Genomic DNA, 15,771 nt, shown 5'->3' with positions numbered 1-15,771 from the left:
ATGTGGTGGATGCTGTTTCCCCGATGGATTTGGTTTCTTCTGGGACATTGTTACACTGTACTCCTTTATATGGACAGCTGCCGCGTGAGAGCAATGCCAATGCCCATGTCGGTTTCCAAAGTGGTGTACTCTCACGCGGGTCTGTGCCCGAATGAGCTGAACCCCAACCTGTGGGTGGATGCTATGAGCACCTGCATGCGCGAGTGTGAATCTGACCAGGTGAGTTGAATATGCAGCTCCTGTCTGTGTAATGTGTGGAGACAATAGGGCACAGATGCAGCTTGTCTGCAGTCCAAGCATGTGAACAAAGACGCTGTTATAATCTATCCTGTAGACCAGGATATCAAGTTGGTCAAAAACAACCCTAGAAATGTCAACCAGCTAAATTTCCTGTTCTCAACAAATCCTGTGCCCCTCAGTATTTAAGAACAGGTGCATCCCCCCTTTTGCAGCTCCTTTCTTTGGTAAAAGTACAAGTACCACACTGCAAAACTACTTTGTTATATGTAAAAGTCCTGCATTGAAAACGTCACTTAAGTAAAAGTATTTTCAGGAAAATATATTTTAAGTATTAAAAGTATTAAAACATAGCATCACAGAAAATTCTAGAAATGAATTAATTAACCTCAAAATTAGTTTATTTAAAATACCAGAAAATTACTTAAATGTTCATCTTTTTTTTCTTTCAATAAATTTTCTGTCAATTGACTAATTGATTAATAGTCTAATCATCTCAGCCTTACTTGTACTGTTTGGTATTTCCATTTTTAACAAAACATTTGATACATTTTTCTTATGGTTTTATGAAAAAAAGTATAAAATGTAAAGTAAATTGTACCTAAAGCTCTCAGATAAATGTAGTTCAAAGTTAAAAGTAAAATATTTACCTCTGCAATGTAGTGGAGTAAAAGTATAAAGTGGAATGAAATAAGAAATACTTGAGTAAAGTACCTCAAATTTGTACTTAACCTACCACTGGTAATGTTTTGTTTAAGAGTGATTTCAGGGACCATTTTATCTTTTATTTTAATTTAATCTGTATCCCAACTGTAAAAAACAGAAGTAGAAAAATTTTGTTTCTTCTCCAACCTAGGACTGTGAGACATTCGAGAAGTGCTGCCCCAATGTATGTGGCAACAAAAGCTGCGTGGCATCTCGCTATATAGACGTCAAGGGAAACAAGGGCCCCATAGGAATGCCAGAGGGCGCCACCTGCGACAAGTTCATGTGCTCTCAGCAAGGCTCGGAGTGCGACATCTGGGATGGCCAGCCTGTGTGTAAGTGCCGGGACCGCTGTGAGAGAGAACCCCACTTCACATGCGCCTCTGACGGCATGACGTATTATAACAAGTGCTACATGGATGCAGAGGCCTGTTCCAAGGGTATCTCTATCTCTGAGGTCACCTGCAGGTAACATGTTAAGTATTTTAGATCTCTACTATTTTGTTTTTGGTTTGATGAGGTAGGGTTGTCTTGTTTTTGTGCTCAAAATTATTTAAAAAAACTTTTTTTGTGGCTGTAGCATAGTATTCCTTGCATAACATGTCAGTAGAGTGCTGCTGGGATGGTATTTATTTGTAGGCCAACATGGAAGTTAATCCATAATCGCCCTGATTACCTTGACAAAAAACTAGTGGGATTTTTCCATTGGATTTTGGATTATTGCAGAAAATAAGCTCCGTGGCTGACAAAAGTTAATGAAACGTACACGTTTTGTTCAACAAATGGACACCACTTTATGGTTTTTGAAGCGTAAGAGGTGAAAAGCTAATGTTACACTGTAAACAAACTACACCATGGTCCCATGACTTGAACGTCACCACTACGACGAGGTTGTAATGCCATGTTCAGTATGATGACGCTCTGTAGTCTCATTTAGCCTGTTGTTCGTAACAGTCCTTTTAAGACACGTGAAGGCTTAAGAATTAACAAGTGGGGTATTTACTGACAGATTTTATGTCAAGAACATGTGAAAGTCTCTTCAGTTTGTGTTAACTGTAGACCTTATTTCAGGCATCTAACCAAAAATCCATTCAAAACAAAACATTGACTTCAAGACAAAGGAACTAGGAGTGCAAAAACTAATTGATTTTAGGGTTTTAGGCATAAACTATATATATGGTATGACGTGTAACACATTAGCATCTGCCTTTAATGTGATGCACATAGGCAGAGTTTTATAAACAGTAACGATGGCACATCATGGCAGTAACAATCATTTACTGTACCTGCTACTGTATATGACGGCTGATGTCGTCCTCTACTCAAGAGGTTAAGGAGCTCCCGAATGTCATTGTTTTCCCAGTTTTCGGGCATTTTTTTAGCTGCTGCTCCTCTTCTTTGAGGTAGCTGCTAACTGATAGCTTCTTTTTAGAACTCATTCCTGCAGCACTCTATATTGTCATTAAGGAAGAGCCTCTGTCATATCTCGGCTCTGATTAATTCCTTTCTTATTTAACCTACCCACAGGTACCACCTGACCTGGCCAAACACCAGTCCAATCCCAGCAGAGACCACCTTACATCCCACCACCGCTCTACAGACCACCCTCCCAGCTGACATCCAGCTCCCCACCATACACAGCGGCCCCACCCAACAGGCTGTTTTTGTGGGTGAGACAGCGAGCTTCCTGTGTGAGGTGTCCGGGAAGCCACAGCCGGAAATCACCTGGGAGAAACAGCTGAAAGGCAAAGAAAACATTATAATGAGACCTAATCATGTCCGAGGGAACGTCGTTGTCACCAACATCGGCCAGCTGGTCATATACAATGCGCAACTTCAGGATGCTGGCATCTATACGTGTACAGCCAGAAATGTTGGGGGAAGTGTATCATCACACTTCCCCTTGGTAGTGATCAGGAAGGAAGCGAAAGGTAAGAACGCAGAGGGGAACAGTACCAAGCTGCCATTTCCAGCTGAAGAGTGCCTTAAGAGTCCAGACACTGATGACTGTGGAGAAGAGAGCATGAGCTGGTACTATGAACCAAAGAGAAACAATTGCTTCACCTTCACCTACAGTCAGTGCAATAAAAACCGTAACCATTTCGACACCTACGAAGCCTGCATGCTATCATGCGGAGGAGAGCTGGCGGCGCCCTGCAGCCTCCCAAGCCTCCAAGGGCCTTGTAAGGCGTATGAGCCTCGCTGGGCTTACAGCAGCGGCCTCAAAAAGTGCCAGTCCTTCGTGTACGGAGGCTGCGGCGGCAATGAGAACAACTTTGCGTCCAAAGAAGCCTGTGAAGAGATGTGCCCCTTTCCGAAGAACCACAACTGCAAGGTGTGCAAACCTCGAGCCAAGATGGTCACCAGTTTCTGCAAGAGTGACTTTGTGATCCTCGGGCGTGTGACTGAGCTGACGGAGGAGCAAGAGTCAGGCCACGCTTTGGTGACAGTGGAGGAGATCTTGAAGGACGAGAAGATGGGTCTGAGGTTTTTCGGCAAAGAACCCTTGGAGGTGACTCTTCTGAACATGGACTGGAATTGCCCCTGCCCCAACATCACCACAGCCGATGGGCAGCTTATCATCATGGGAGATGTTCAAAATGGGATGGCCGTCCTGCAGCCTGACAGCTTTGTAGGTTCCTCCAGCACTCGCAGAATCAGGAAGCTTCGTGAGGTTATCCACAAGAAAACCTGCGATTTCCTTAAAGATTTCTCTGCCGTCCAGTAGTCTTGAAAAGTCTCACACTTACGGTTGGTTATGTTTTTTTTTCTGATTATCTCAAGCTCCAGTGACCTCACCAGTCTGAAGGACTGCCAGCAAACATAAACGAGTAACTTATCTGTAGATTTTGTTGCTTTTTTAGACTGGTTTTCTTCCTTTACTTGGTTCCTCATTGCTCAGCAGATCTCAGAAAATCACTCCTCATAGTTTTTACAGTTGTTGCTGATCACATTTGTCAGTTTTCATCCAATATTTCATCAAAGATGCTGGTTCCAAACTATCTTAATAGCAGTTTTTTATTATTAGAATCAAGCTTAAGTAGGTTCAATGTCCACACATTGGGCAAACTGTCTGGGAAAGGTATGTAGAATAGTATTAATCTCAAACATTTACCCTGTACAAAGTATTTAATCTTTGTCAACTGTCAACTAAAACAGCGTTATAGATTTCCTCTCCAAATGTTATCATGAATATACTAATATCAGTCATTTAGCTGCATATTTTAATATGATTGCTTTATATTTTTGTGGGTTTTCATTGTGTAACATCTGTCTTGAGCACTTCAGCTCAGAATAATGCAATATGAAGCCTCAGTTTATTTACCAGAATCAAATAAGCTCTTTGGTTCCATATTTTTCCGGAACCTATTTTGATAACTTTTAAGGGTCCAGTGTGTAGGATTTAGGGGTATACTTTGGCAGAAATGGAATATAATAAGTTTTCATTAATGTATAATCATCTGATAATTAGAATAGCCATGTTTTTACTTCTTTAGAATGAGGTGGTTTTTATCTATACAGAGAGCGCCTCCTTGTTCATGGGGATTGGAGTATTGCACCGCCATGTTTTTACAGCAGCCTAGAATGGATGAACCGAATACTGCATGTTTCACATTTTATGCATTTTCACGTCGGCCACTGCAGTTAGCAGCCTCTCTGTGCCAAGTGTTGGAAAAACACAGATTTTTTTTTTTAACTAGAGCTGCTTTTTTTAAGCAGTGTTTTGAACTGTTTAAATCCCTTTGTTTTGGAGGGAATAGACCTTTGTGGACAATTCGGCACATGGTAAAGACCACCTGATCATCTGAATCAGAAAAAAGGTAATCACACATTAGCATGTACTGGGCTAGCAGCCACTCTCCAACATGCAAAACAGCATAGGACAAATGTTGATTTGTCACATGAAACTGCTTAGTTCAGTATTTTTACAGGTTTAAATCACCTGGTCAGTTTATGTTGGAGAGGAGAAGACCTCTGGGGATAATTCTGCTCTCGTTAAAAGCCTTCTGACCAACGAACAATAAAGAAATTTCAAAAGGGCTGGTTGCAATTTGCGAGCATTAGCACTAGATACCACTAAACCCCTTAAATCTTGTACACTGTTCCTTTAATTTACAATACAGAATATGTGTATGGACTTTGTATTTATTTTTCTGATTTATAGGGCTATGGCCAATGGGTAAATATATATAAGTATATGTGTTTACATATATATATAATATACATATATACAGTATATAGGCAGAAAGTCTCTCTGAATCTAATTACATAGAGAGCAGACATATGTTTATGTTATCTATTGGTGTCCCTTAAAACTTTTATGGAATATGATGGGAAAATAAATAAAGATGATTTAGACAATACTACAGATGTCCTTGCTTTGTGATGTTGTGCTGTACTCCGCGTAGAAGACAAAATACCCGACATGCTCACAGCTTATCAAAAGGCTCCTGCAGGCAGTGCATCCCTCCATCCATGTCCTACTCCTTCCACTTGCATTTCACGCACACACAGAGCCGAGTCTGAAGCAGGTCACATTCCAGCCCAGCTGTGGTGGCCCGCAGAGCCGTGTGTTGTGTTGTGTCTGGGTCTGGGGCCCTTGCATAGCACACACCCCACCGGCCATCTATTGGCCTTGGGCGGCCCCTTTCATGTGCAAGAGGCCGGGGTGAAGGGGAAGGGGAGGAGGAGAGCGATGTCGGCTGATTCTCTGTCCTTTACTCACTCAGTTGGCCACATCTGTGCTAAAGGGGCATAACAGAGAACAGTGAGAGGGGAATGGAGGGAGTAAAAAGTCAAATAGAGATTGAGGGATGTAACCATTAGAGCTAGAATAGAGATTTATGTCCATTAACACAAAAATATTGGATAGGATTTATAACTTTTCGTACTTCTTGTAGCTAAATCCTGGTATGGAAGAGATTGAGACAAAAATTTAAACATGCATGAGTATAAATGTGCAAACAGTTATAATGTCAGCTGAGAGGCAACTCTGGTTGACAAACGCTAAAGCTGTGGGATATCTTAAGCACAGAATTAGTCATCAGCACCAGCGGGGCATACAGGAAACTCAACATAAAGAGGCAACTCAGCCAGTGAATATTTACCCCCTCCCCCCTCTGCCCTTATATCCCCTTCTCTAACCCCTTTCCACAGCCCTCTTCCTCAACTCTCTGCCCACGCAGACCGACAGCCAGCCAGCCAGCCTCGAGTGGTGACCTCTGACCCCGCATATGAAAGAGAGGCCACTGAGGAAAAGACCACTTTCATTAAAGCTGTTGACAAGTGTTAAGTGACTGGCTGAGCTCCAGACTAGCTCCGCACAGAGCCCCTTGATGCTCTACACATCTCAGCCGGCTGCTGATTTCAGTATCAAGTTCAGGAGACCACCAGCCAGGCAGCCTGCCAGACAGACCATAATAATAAGCCAGACAGCCACAGGCACAAAGGGGGGGCACAATGCCCTCAGTGACACAGTATTCACGAGGAACTTGCTGGTTTTGAGAGGGATAGTTGACTTTCTTTCAAGATAACTTGTGCACAAGTGTCATGGATTGTATGTTGTTTGTTTCGTTTAGGAAATTGACATAACGTTGGAATAACCAAGACATTATTAAATAAACTTTGATGAACAAGTTACATTTTTTTCACTCCTATAATAATGTTTGGAATTACGATGCACAATTAAAAAATATATTGTGTATAAAATTGATGAAGCAGAAGTAGAGACACCATGTTTTTTATTCTATGCATTCGTCCTCCTTGTCAAAACCTCTCACCTATATTACCCACAATGCAGCTAAACCAACAATGTGACAGTTTCCATTTTGTTATGCTAGTAGTGGCTAATGTAGGATTGCCTCAAGCTTCTCCCTTTGATGGTTTTGCCTCTTTTGTTGTTGTTTGTGTCTCATTGTAGTTTTTATGTATCTTTTTGATAGTTTTGTTTCTTTGTAGTTAATTTGTGTCTCTCCACAGTTCTGGGGACTTGATTCTAACCCATGGCCCTTTGCTGCATGTCATCCCCTCTTTCTCTCCTTTTCACTCTACAAGCTTTCCTATCGAATAATAATAATATCATCAACATCTCCAAAATCACACCATTAGTCATAGCCAGAAACGGTGAAATATGGTTATTTATGGTGAAGGGAGGATCATGCAGTTTTCCCCCAGTCAGTCAGGGGAGGCTCAAGGAAAAATATTTGTAGCTCCGGGAGAGTCATGATATAGAAAAACAAAAAGTCACAAAATCACACCTCAGCCACTTCTCCTCTCTGATGAATACCGTAAAGACCCTAACCAGGGATGGAATTAACTATTGTTGTTACTGTAACAAAGTTGTTTTTGTGTGTAGGCTGTTGTGCTTGTTCTTTGTAGGCGCATCTTAAAAATGACAAGTTAAATTAAATCAATCTTTCTAAGTTTTAGCAGCTTCAGTAAACCAAGTTTACTGAGCTATATATCTGTTGTCAATTCATATTTGTATTTTCTTAAACATGTGTGCAGATCTCCTAACTTCATCATTGGCAAAATCTTCTTTTTCATGATCAAGTTAAGGCAGACAAACTTGCTTTACTGAAGTTTTAGAAAGGTAATTCCTTTTGTCATATTTAAGTTGCAACAACTTCACAAAATTATATAAATACTGCTACATTTTGAATAAAATTAATAATCAGATACAATGTAAACATAAATTAAGATTAATAGTTATATTTACTTACTTTTTTCAAGGCAATCAGTTTTCCAATATTGTTTTAAATAAGATCAACTTGTCAGATTGTACAGTGTACGTTTTGGGGTATTTAAAAAAGGTTTTTAAAAAATAGGGCATTTCAAGTGGCATCCATCTCGGAGTAGAAAAGTCAACTGAAAATATCCCAATAAACTGCTAGAACAGAACAAAAGAGAAAAAACACTGATATTCCTCACGTAATCAGCCTTTGTTTTAAAGAATTAAAAAATAATAAAAAAAAAAGAGAAGTTGCAGTTGTGTCTACGGCCGCAAGAGGGCAGAGCGCCACGTCAACAGGTGACACACTGACGCTCCGGAAATTACACGTTTCTACGTTTACGTGCGGAACAGCGTGCGTGACCGTTCCGGTGCCAGCAGTTTGGTAAACTGTGCAACAAATTAGCAACCATGTAGTCAAATAAACTATCGCGTCAGTATAGTTCATAATTATCACACATACACATTGTCATAGTCAACAAAAAGTTCCCTGTACCGTAATTAAACACTGATTGACTGCAGCACCTGGAGAGCAGCTCAGTGACCCAAAACAAACACACACGCACCGCAGCAGGTGCGCGAGCTAACGGGCTAAATGCTACCGCGCTCATCTTCAGCCGTTTTCCTGAAGAACCGTGACCTTTGTTTGAGGCCTTCCTGCCGTTTGTGAAAACTTTGTGGACCACAGCGGATGAGTGGACTGGTTTTACTGGGACAGAGAGACTGAGCGGACTGGTTGTGTCATGGTGGTGCTGAACCCGGAGCGGATGATGGAGGACTTCAGGGTACCCAGACTGACAGAAAGTGACGTCCAGACAGGTGAGTGCAACAACCAACTTTCACTGTGGTGGATGTTACAACGGCTGCGTTATTAAGCAACTTAGTATTTGGGTGCACGTGTGCTGATATTGTACACCAGCTGTGCTTGAGCTGTCTGTTTTTGTGCTGTAAATGTGTGTTTGTGGCTTCAGCTGCTGAGGAGTTTCTGTTGTTATTGGTGTTTGTGTTGTCTGCTTTGGTGATGTTTTTCTCTGCTGTTGATTCTTAAGAAAAGCCATAATGCAGCAAGTCTTGCACCCGCCGTGGTGTCCAGATATTTTGTCTTTATTGTCATTTTTGCCTGAGTTTTTCCTCCTGTCTACTTGATTCTTGCAAAGCTGCACTGATGAAGGCGGTTGTATTTATGACTGTTAAGTCACCTGTACAGGTTTCAAAGAGCATGGGAACTTGTTGTTGGTTTGGGCATAGCGTCCTCTTGTTGTGATGTTTTGTTGTATTCATGCTGACATTTAATGCTGCTTATTTTGTGCTCTTTAATTTATCCGTAGACTGGTATATGTTTTCACAACCCACCATCTTTTAGCCATTAGGCTACAATTTAACCAAACTAATTTTCCCTTTATCTAAGCGCATTTGTACACATTTTTTACTTGCACTTGAGTAAAATTTCTTTTAAGTACTTGTACTGGAGTAAAGGATTGTCTTTAAAAGGATTGAGACTACTGAAGATGATTTCATAGAACTTGTGCTGCAGTTGTTTTTACATTTAGTGTCATGTGTCGTGTGTGTAGGAGATTGCCTTAAATAAAAAGATATTAGGAAAAGGACTTTACTGCTTTTGTGCAATTAGTGAAGTTGTCCACTGGGTGGCAGCACAACACTTAACAAAGCCTGTGACCGTAGTGAGAGTTTGTAAACTGCCTTCAGCATAACTGTTATTTATCTTTTTGATACAGTATGCATCATATACATATTTACAGTCTGTCATCATATACTTTTATTCATGAGCATCAGTCCATATGTATTTACCTCACACCAAAAATACACTATAAATACTCATTTTAACAAGTCACTTTAACCCATATTTAGCCATAAATAATTTCTAGATTATATTTATATTTTTTATATTTCTAACTTGACTTACTAGTTTTATACATTGTGCTGTAGCATAAGGCACATAGTTTTATTTTTTTACACACTTAACACACTCAGCACATTAGACTTATTCATAATTTTAATTATTCACATACTAGTGCTCACTGTTTGCTATTATTACTGTATTTCTTTTTTCTGTTTTCACACACTTGACGCACTCAGCACATTATACAAGTTTATGCTTTAAATATTTACATTCTAGTGCTATTTTTTATTATTAATGGATTTCTATTCTATATTTTATATTTGTACATACTTTGTGCTGGTACTTATTTGTATTTTTTATAATTCTCTATGCTTGGCATCAGAGAGACTGTAATGAACCGCAATTTTTTCGCAGGATCAATAAAGTATTTCTGATTCTGATTCTTATATTACATTAGAAAATTGCACTTCCTTTAAGTGTTATTTCACTTGTTTCAGGAATCTTCTAAAAATGAGCACCACTGTCTTGACATGTGGTTACTTAAAGCAGTTTGTATTGGAAAGAGGTTGAAGTGACACAATTATTTTACTTGCTCTGAAAAATGATGATGTTTAGGACATAATAATGCACAAAATAAAAAGTGAGCTTGGATATTGTTTTGGTTCACAGTTGTCCTTTTACATCTCGGCTTAATAGCAGGTTTTATTGTAATTTCCTGCTTATCGCACACACACATGCACAGTGCCACTTGCCCATTGAATGCCTCCACAAGCATTCAGCCAGATGGGCTGGTAGATTGTGCCCAAGCACTGGATGTGTGCAGCCACACACACGTACGCAAGCACGCAGTGTCAATAGCAGCTCTCCAGGGCACAGCTGGTCTGTGTGTTGGGTTAGACTCTGAATCTGCCAGATGGGAAGGGATAGAGAGAGGGACAGAGACAGAAAGTCATAAATTACCAAGATAAAATGTGGACTACCAGCACAGTACATTCACATACTCTATAAATCCATGTATGCACGTGCACACACAGACTACGTGAGTGCATGAGTGCAGTGGATTAATGTTGGTGGCGCTGGTTAAAGAGTAGGAGAAAGAATTTTTAGAGTCACACAGAATGAGCTTCATGTTGGAGCGCACAAATGACAGTTTTTTGTGTTAAACAAAACCAAAAACTACAAGCTTAATTTTCTCATATAAATCCTTAAACAATTTGATAACTGTTGAGTTTTATAAATTGGGATTGTATGAGGTAAATATCCATAGCCAGTGTATTAAGTACAGTAAATGTCAGTGGGAACGCCCCCAGTTTGCAGAAGCAGGTCAAACATAACAGCTCAACCTTTCATCAAACATTACCTCAATCACATTTCACAATGCTTTAAAATGGTCAGTTAAGCAGTTGCAAAAGGTCTACATGCTAAATAGGTGATTACAATTACGTGTTTGCAAATGATGGATTAATAATAGGGCAGTGTGTGTGCTGACAGAAAAGAAGAAGCCGGAGACAAGTTGGAGGAAGGAAGATGAAACATGGTACGGGAGGAAAATTGAAAATAGGAAAGAGGAGAACAGATAAAAGTGCAGGAGAGGGGAGGAATCAAGAAAGGTAAGGAGAAGAGGACGAAGCGGGGACATAGAAGAGCAGAGGGTATGAGGGGGGGTTGGGATGAGTGAACGATGAAGGCAGAAAGGTCATCGTAGCATAAGGAGGGTGTAAATTGTCCAGAACATAAAACTGCTGCTGTCGACTCTGGGGGATTCTTTTTTCCCCTTATCTTTCTGCTTTCTAAAAATAGAAGCTGCTCAATGTAGGGGGAAACTAGGACACTGTTACCTCTCACATCTTTTCCCTTTTGTAGCCATACCCACTTTATTATGCAGATAGATAGATGGAGAGGTTTAGGTTGATTAAGCAGAAGGTTTGTTTTTGCATAAAGGTCCAGTGTGTAGGATTTAGGGGGATATGTTGGCAGAAATTGAATGTGGTGTAATCAGTATGTTTTCTTTGGAGTGTAATCACCTAAAAATAAGAATTGCTGTGTGTTACTTTAGAATGAGCTGCATTGTATTAATTTCTAAAGTGAAGCTGCTTTCATGTTTTTGCCGGTTGAAATCACCAGATCCATTTGTTTCAGTATCTTTACTAGTTTAAATCACCTGGTCTGTTTGGTTTTGAGAGTAAGAAACGTCTGTGGATAATTAGGCCCCCAGTTAAAATCTCCTGAACAAAGAACACTGAAGGATTTGCAACCGGGAGAAGTTTCATTCAGTTGCAATCTGCAATCCTTATCACTAGTGGCCACCAAATACCCCGAAATCTTACACACAAAACCCTTTAAATATCCCTTTTTACATTTCCATGATTTGATTTTTAACAAAACAACTGAACTTTGATGTACGACATCAGCATTGAATGATATCCATAATATATTCATGTTAAAAAGACATAACAGTGCACCCTTCATGAAATGCAACCACAGCAGTCTGTAAAGTTTTTCATGTGTCATTTTTCTAAACGAAACAAAACTGAAAATACCATCAGAGTGAGACGTAAACTGCAACTGTTTCAAACATGTTTTTTTTCTGTGATAAGGTAACATAAGTAATTGCGTAGCAGCTTTATTACAACTATGCAGGAGATTCACTTACATCATCCTCCGTGCACCCTCTGCAGTGTGAATAATAAGCATAAGATTGAAGAGGAATAGCAATTTGCTGTAATTTCATGGACTGAACAAACTTGTGCCCTCTAATTATCAAACATGGAGAGGTTAGTGCACTAAATCTCACTTGAAATTTAAGCATGTACGTGTACATGCCACGACATGCAACTAAACACAATTACAAAATAATGACATGTAAAAATGAATGCATTCAAACAGCTGATAACCAGTGCGGAATAAAAACAGGATTATTGTGAGATTTTGTGACTAAAACCAAGCCTCTACCAAACTGCAAGTAAAATAAGCCATCATTATAAAAAATAGACTCCACCACTCACTGTAGCATTCATTCATTACCATTTATGTGTATCTATAAGCCATGCAGATCATAAAATATAGTTAGAAAACTATAGCCACAGGCTGTTAGCCATCATCCAACATTACATGCATACATATATGCACATATCCTGACACATAAACACACAGCGAGCTGTATGCACTGAATAAAACAATGGACTGAAAGTACTTCTTCCCCCGCAAACTATGCCCCAGGCTTTCAGTTTGTGAAATTTAGATGTGCTGCCGGTGTGCAGGCAGACTGTCTCTTTAATTAGATGTCACACCAACAGCCTGCTGTTGATTCATGTCATGCACACATGTGATAGATGAATACACAATCATGTTATGCACACACACTTTCCTTATCCGTTTTCTCTGTGTTTGGACAAAACAGTTTAAATTTGGACATAGGAAGTCAATGCAGATACAAAATGGTTTTAGCCTGCATGTGCAAAAGTGAACATAGCAAGGCCAATAAAAGATGCAAAAATGAGTTTTTGTAACACTTAAGGCGTCTTTATGAATATGTGAATGATAGCAAGATGCAGAAAATATAAAGTCCAAACAGAAGTGACACAGCATGAGCGAGAGAAAGAGAGAGGGAGGGGAGTGGCCAAAAAAGAGACACAGAGAAGGAGGGGGTGGGTGGGGATAAAGGGATGCTTGGGACAAAATGTTCTAATCCCAAACCAACATCACAGAGTCACTCAGGGATTTCACATTGTTTCTGTTTTGGGACGGGGACGGTCGCCCTCGTGTGACCCAGTCAAGTGGCAGCAGAGATCAGCTGCCGACAGGGGCGGAACAAGAAATATCAGTTCACTGCTGGAGTGTCTGAATCATCTGCAACTAAGTGTGAAAAATAAAAAAGAGAAGCCTCTGGGAGATGAGGGGAAGGACAGGGCAGCTATTAAAGACACTGGCACGTCTATGGGTGTTTTTAAAATAAAGGGGATGTTTTTATCAGATAAAGGACAGTATGAGACAGAGAGGGATGACCTTCTCACATTAAAAGTTTTGCTTGCAAATGAGTTCATAATGGCTCTCTGATTGTCAGTTAACAGGCTTTTGATGTGTTTGCTGGTGCACACAACAAACGCACTCAAACCACTCTGAACCAGTGTTGGGCAGGATGACATTGCTTTGTATTTTGTTACAGTAATGTGTGACTTTGTTCAGTGACAAGTAGTGTAATGGATTACTTTGTAAAATGTACATTAAAGTTAAAGTTGCTCTGTTACTTTGTCAATTTGGAGGTCAACTTACGAATTTACTGGGAGTTTAATAGGGTCAGACTGTTTGCATGCTCTGTTAGTACGTTTTTCTACTTAAGGTAATACACAAAAACATGCTATGCCTCAGTGCAGGCGATAGTCAAGGCCAGAGGCAGTATGTTTTGGTGTTGTCCATCTGTCCGTCCGTCCATCTGTCCGTCCAATTCTTGTCCTAAGAATGAATTTCTTCAAATTTAGCACAGATGTCCACTTGGACTCAGGTTGATCTGATTGAATTTTGGTGGTCAAAGGTCAAGGTCACTGTTATCTTATAAACACAATATCTGGAGATTTGTTTTTTTGTTTTCAAATTTGGTTTAAATGTTCACTAGGACTCAAGGATGCACGTGTTAGGTTTTGAAGGTCAAAGGGCAAGGTCAATGACTTTGCATCCGTCTCAATTTTGGCACAAACGTCCACTTGGACTTAAGAATAAGATGATTAGAGTCTGGTGGTTGAAGGTCAAAGCTCAAGGTCATGGTGGCCACTTATAACAGGTTTTTGGCCATAATTCGAGAATTCACTCTCAAATTTCACTCAACTATCCAATAGGATATAATGATGACATTTCTGGCATTTTATATTCAAGAGGACAAAGGTCAACTGTGCCATCATAATGTTCTGCAAAAACACATTAAAATCCGTGTAACGTGATAATTCAAATGTGTTCTGAGTTTGTCACATCACAGAAAGATGTGTTATTAAACACCTGACCAAATTTGAATGACCAAAAAAATCACCAAGTACGTTAAAGAAGGTCTCAAAATCATGAAAAAATGCACAGTATTCTCTGATCCGAAACGCTGGGGGGCGTGTCTGCTGGAGGAGCGGGGGCCACGCCCAATCGCAGTACTATGCTAATGATGCTTATCATCTTTACACTGCCACATTGTCAGGGGCAGGGTTACGCTGAGTATAGCTCCAGTGCATCATCGAGCTATGGTTTTAGGCCCACCCAAAAAATCTTGAAACAGGAAAATGGTGAAAAAAAGTCAACAGTCTAACCCCACAATTCAGTACTATAGTAACGGGTCTTTGCAACATGTTTTCAACAATCAGTTTCCAACATTTAAAATGTGTTTTGAAACAAATTTTCACTTTACACGTACTTTAATGATCACTACTCAGTGTCATAACTCGGGAACAGAGGGGGAGACATTTGGTGAGATACTAAACTGGTGACACTAATCTTGAAACTGTGCTGATTGTATAGATCCTCTGCTGCTGCAGGGGAGGCGTGCGTAATGCATCCATGTTTTCACAGACATGGATGTAGACTGCAAGTGCAACTTGACTGGTGCGCGGAAGCATGCAACTGCACGACGGTATGTTTAGTTTTAATATGTTATTTGATGCTATAAAAAGAGGGTAAGACGTCATGATTAACCGCTTTGTGCGTCAGTCATGTTCTCATAACTGATGATGCTGCTCGTAATTGGGTTAGATGTATGCACGGCTGGAATTCAATACCACGGCTCCACGACTGCACAGAGTCTGGCTCCAAAAGTGCAAGATGGCAGCACTGGTGTCCAAGATATTTTGGCTTGATTTTTGTACAGTGGAAGGAAATCGAGACATGTCGTCCATCTTTATGTATAGTTTATGGCTCCTGCAAACCGAGCGTGACGCCACATCTTGTCCTGTTTTTGTTGATAGTATAATGTAAGAGACCCAGTAGCCTACATACACACACTCAGGCCTACAGACGTATATTACAGTATTCACACACAGCAGGGGAGCCTGGTATTGCGCTGTAATTAGGCCCAGTGGGACTGCTCTTCAGTGACCCAGTAGTAGTGTATGCTCCGGACCTTTCATCAGAGCTGTTATCAGTGTTGCTTCTACAGAGTTCGGCTGAATGCTTTACACAGCGAACCACGTCTGTACTGATCACATCTACAGAAATGTGCTTGCTCGCAGTAAAAGTGTCTAAGAATGTATGTCAAAATATTTTCTTT

General features: G+C 40.3%; 1 protein-coding gene across 1 annotated transcript; it reads left to right on the top strand.

The window, feature by feature from the left end:
* LOC121957186 (WAP, Kazal, immunoglobulin, Kunitz and NTR domain-containing protein 2-like) lies at positions 1-3,670 on the top strand. Its single transcript, XM_042505712.1, has 3 exons — positions 1-219; positions 1,094-1,410; positions 2,470-3,670. The coding sequence occupies exons 1-3, from the start codon at positions 1-3 to the stop codon at positions 3,668-3,670; spliced, it is 1,737 nt and encodes a 578-aa protein (XP_042361646.1).
* The last annotated feature ends 12,101 nt before the right edge of the window (positions 3,671-15,771 follow it).

The sequence above is a fragment of the Plectropomus leopardus genome, chromosome 17 (assembly GCF_008729295.1).
Source record: "Plectropomus leopardus isolate mb chromosome 17, YSFRI_Pleo_2.0, whole genome shotgun sequence".
Classification (NCBI taxonomy): Eukaryota; Metazoa; Chordata; class Actinopteri; order Perciformes; family Serranidae; genus Plectropomus; species Plectropomus leopardus.
This window is presented reverse-complemented; position numbering and strand designations above follow the sequence as displayed.

Coding starts and splice junctions, on each gene's coding strand:
- LOC121957186 (XM_042505712.1), top strand. CDS start 1: ATGTGGTGGATGCTGTTTCCCCGATGGATTTGGTTTCTTCTGGGACAT. Junction 220..1,093: donor GCGAGTGTGAATCTGACCAG/GTGAGTTGAATA, acceptor TCTCCAACCTAG/GACTGTGAGACATTCGAGAA. Junction 1,411..2,469: donor ATCTCTGAGGTCACCTGCAG/GTAACATGTTAA, acceptor ACCTACCCACAG/GTACCACCTGACCTGGCCAA.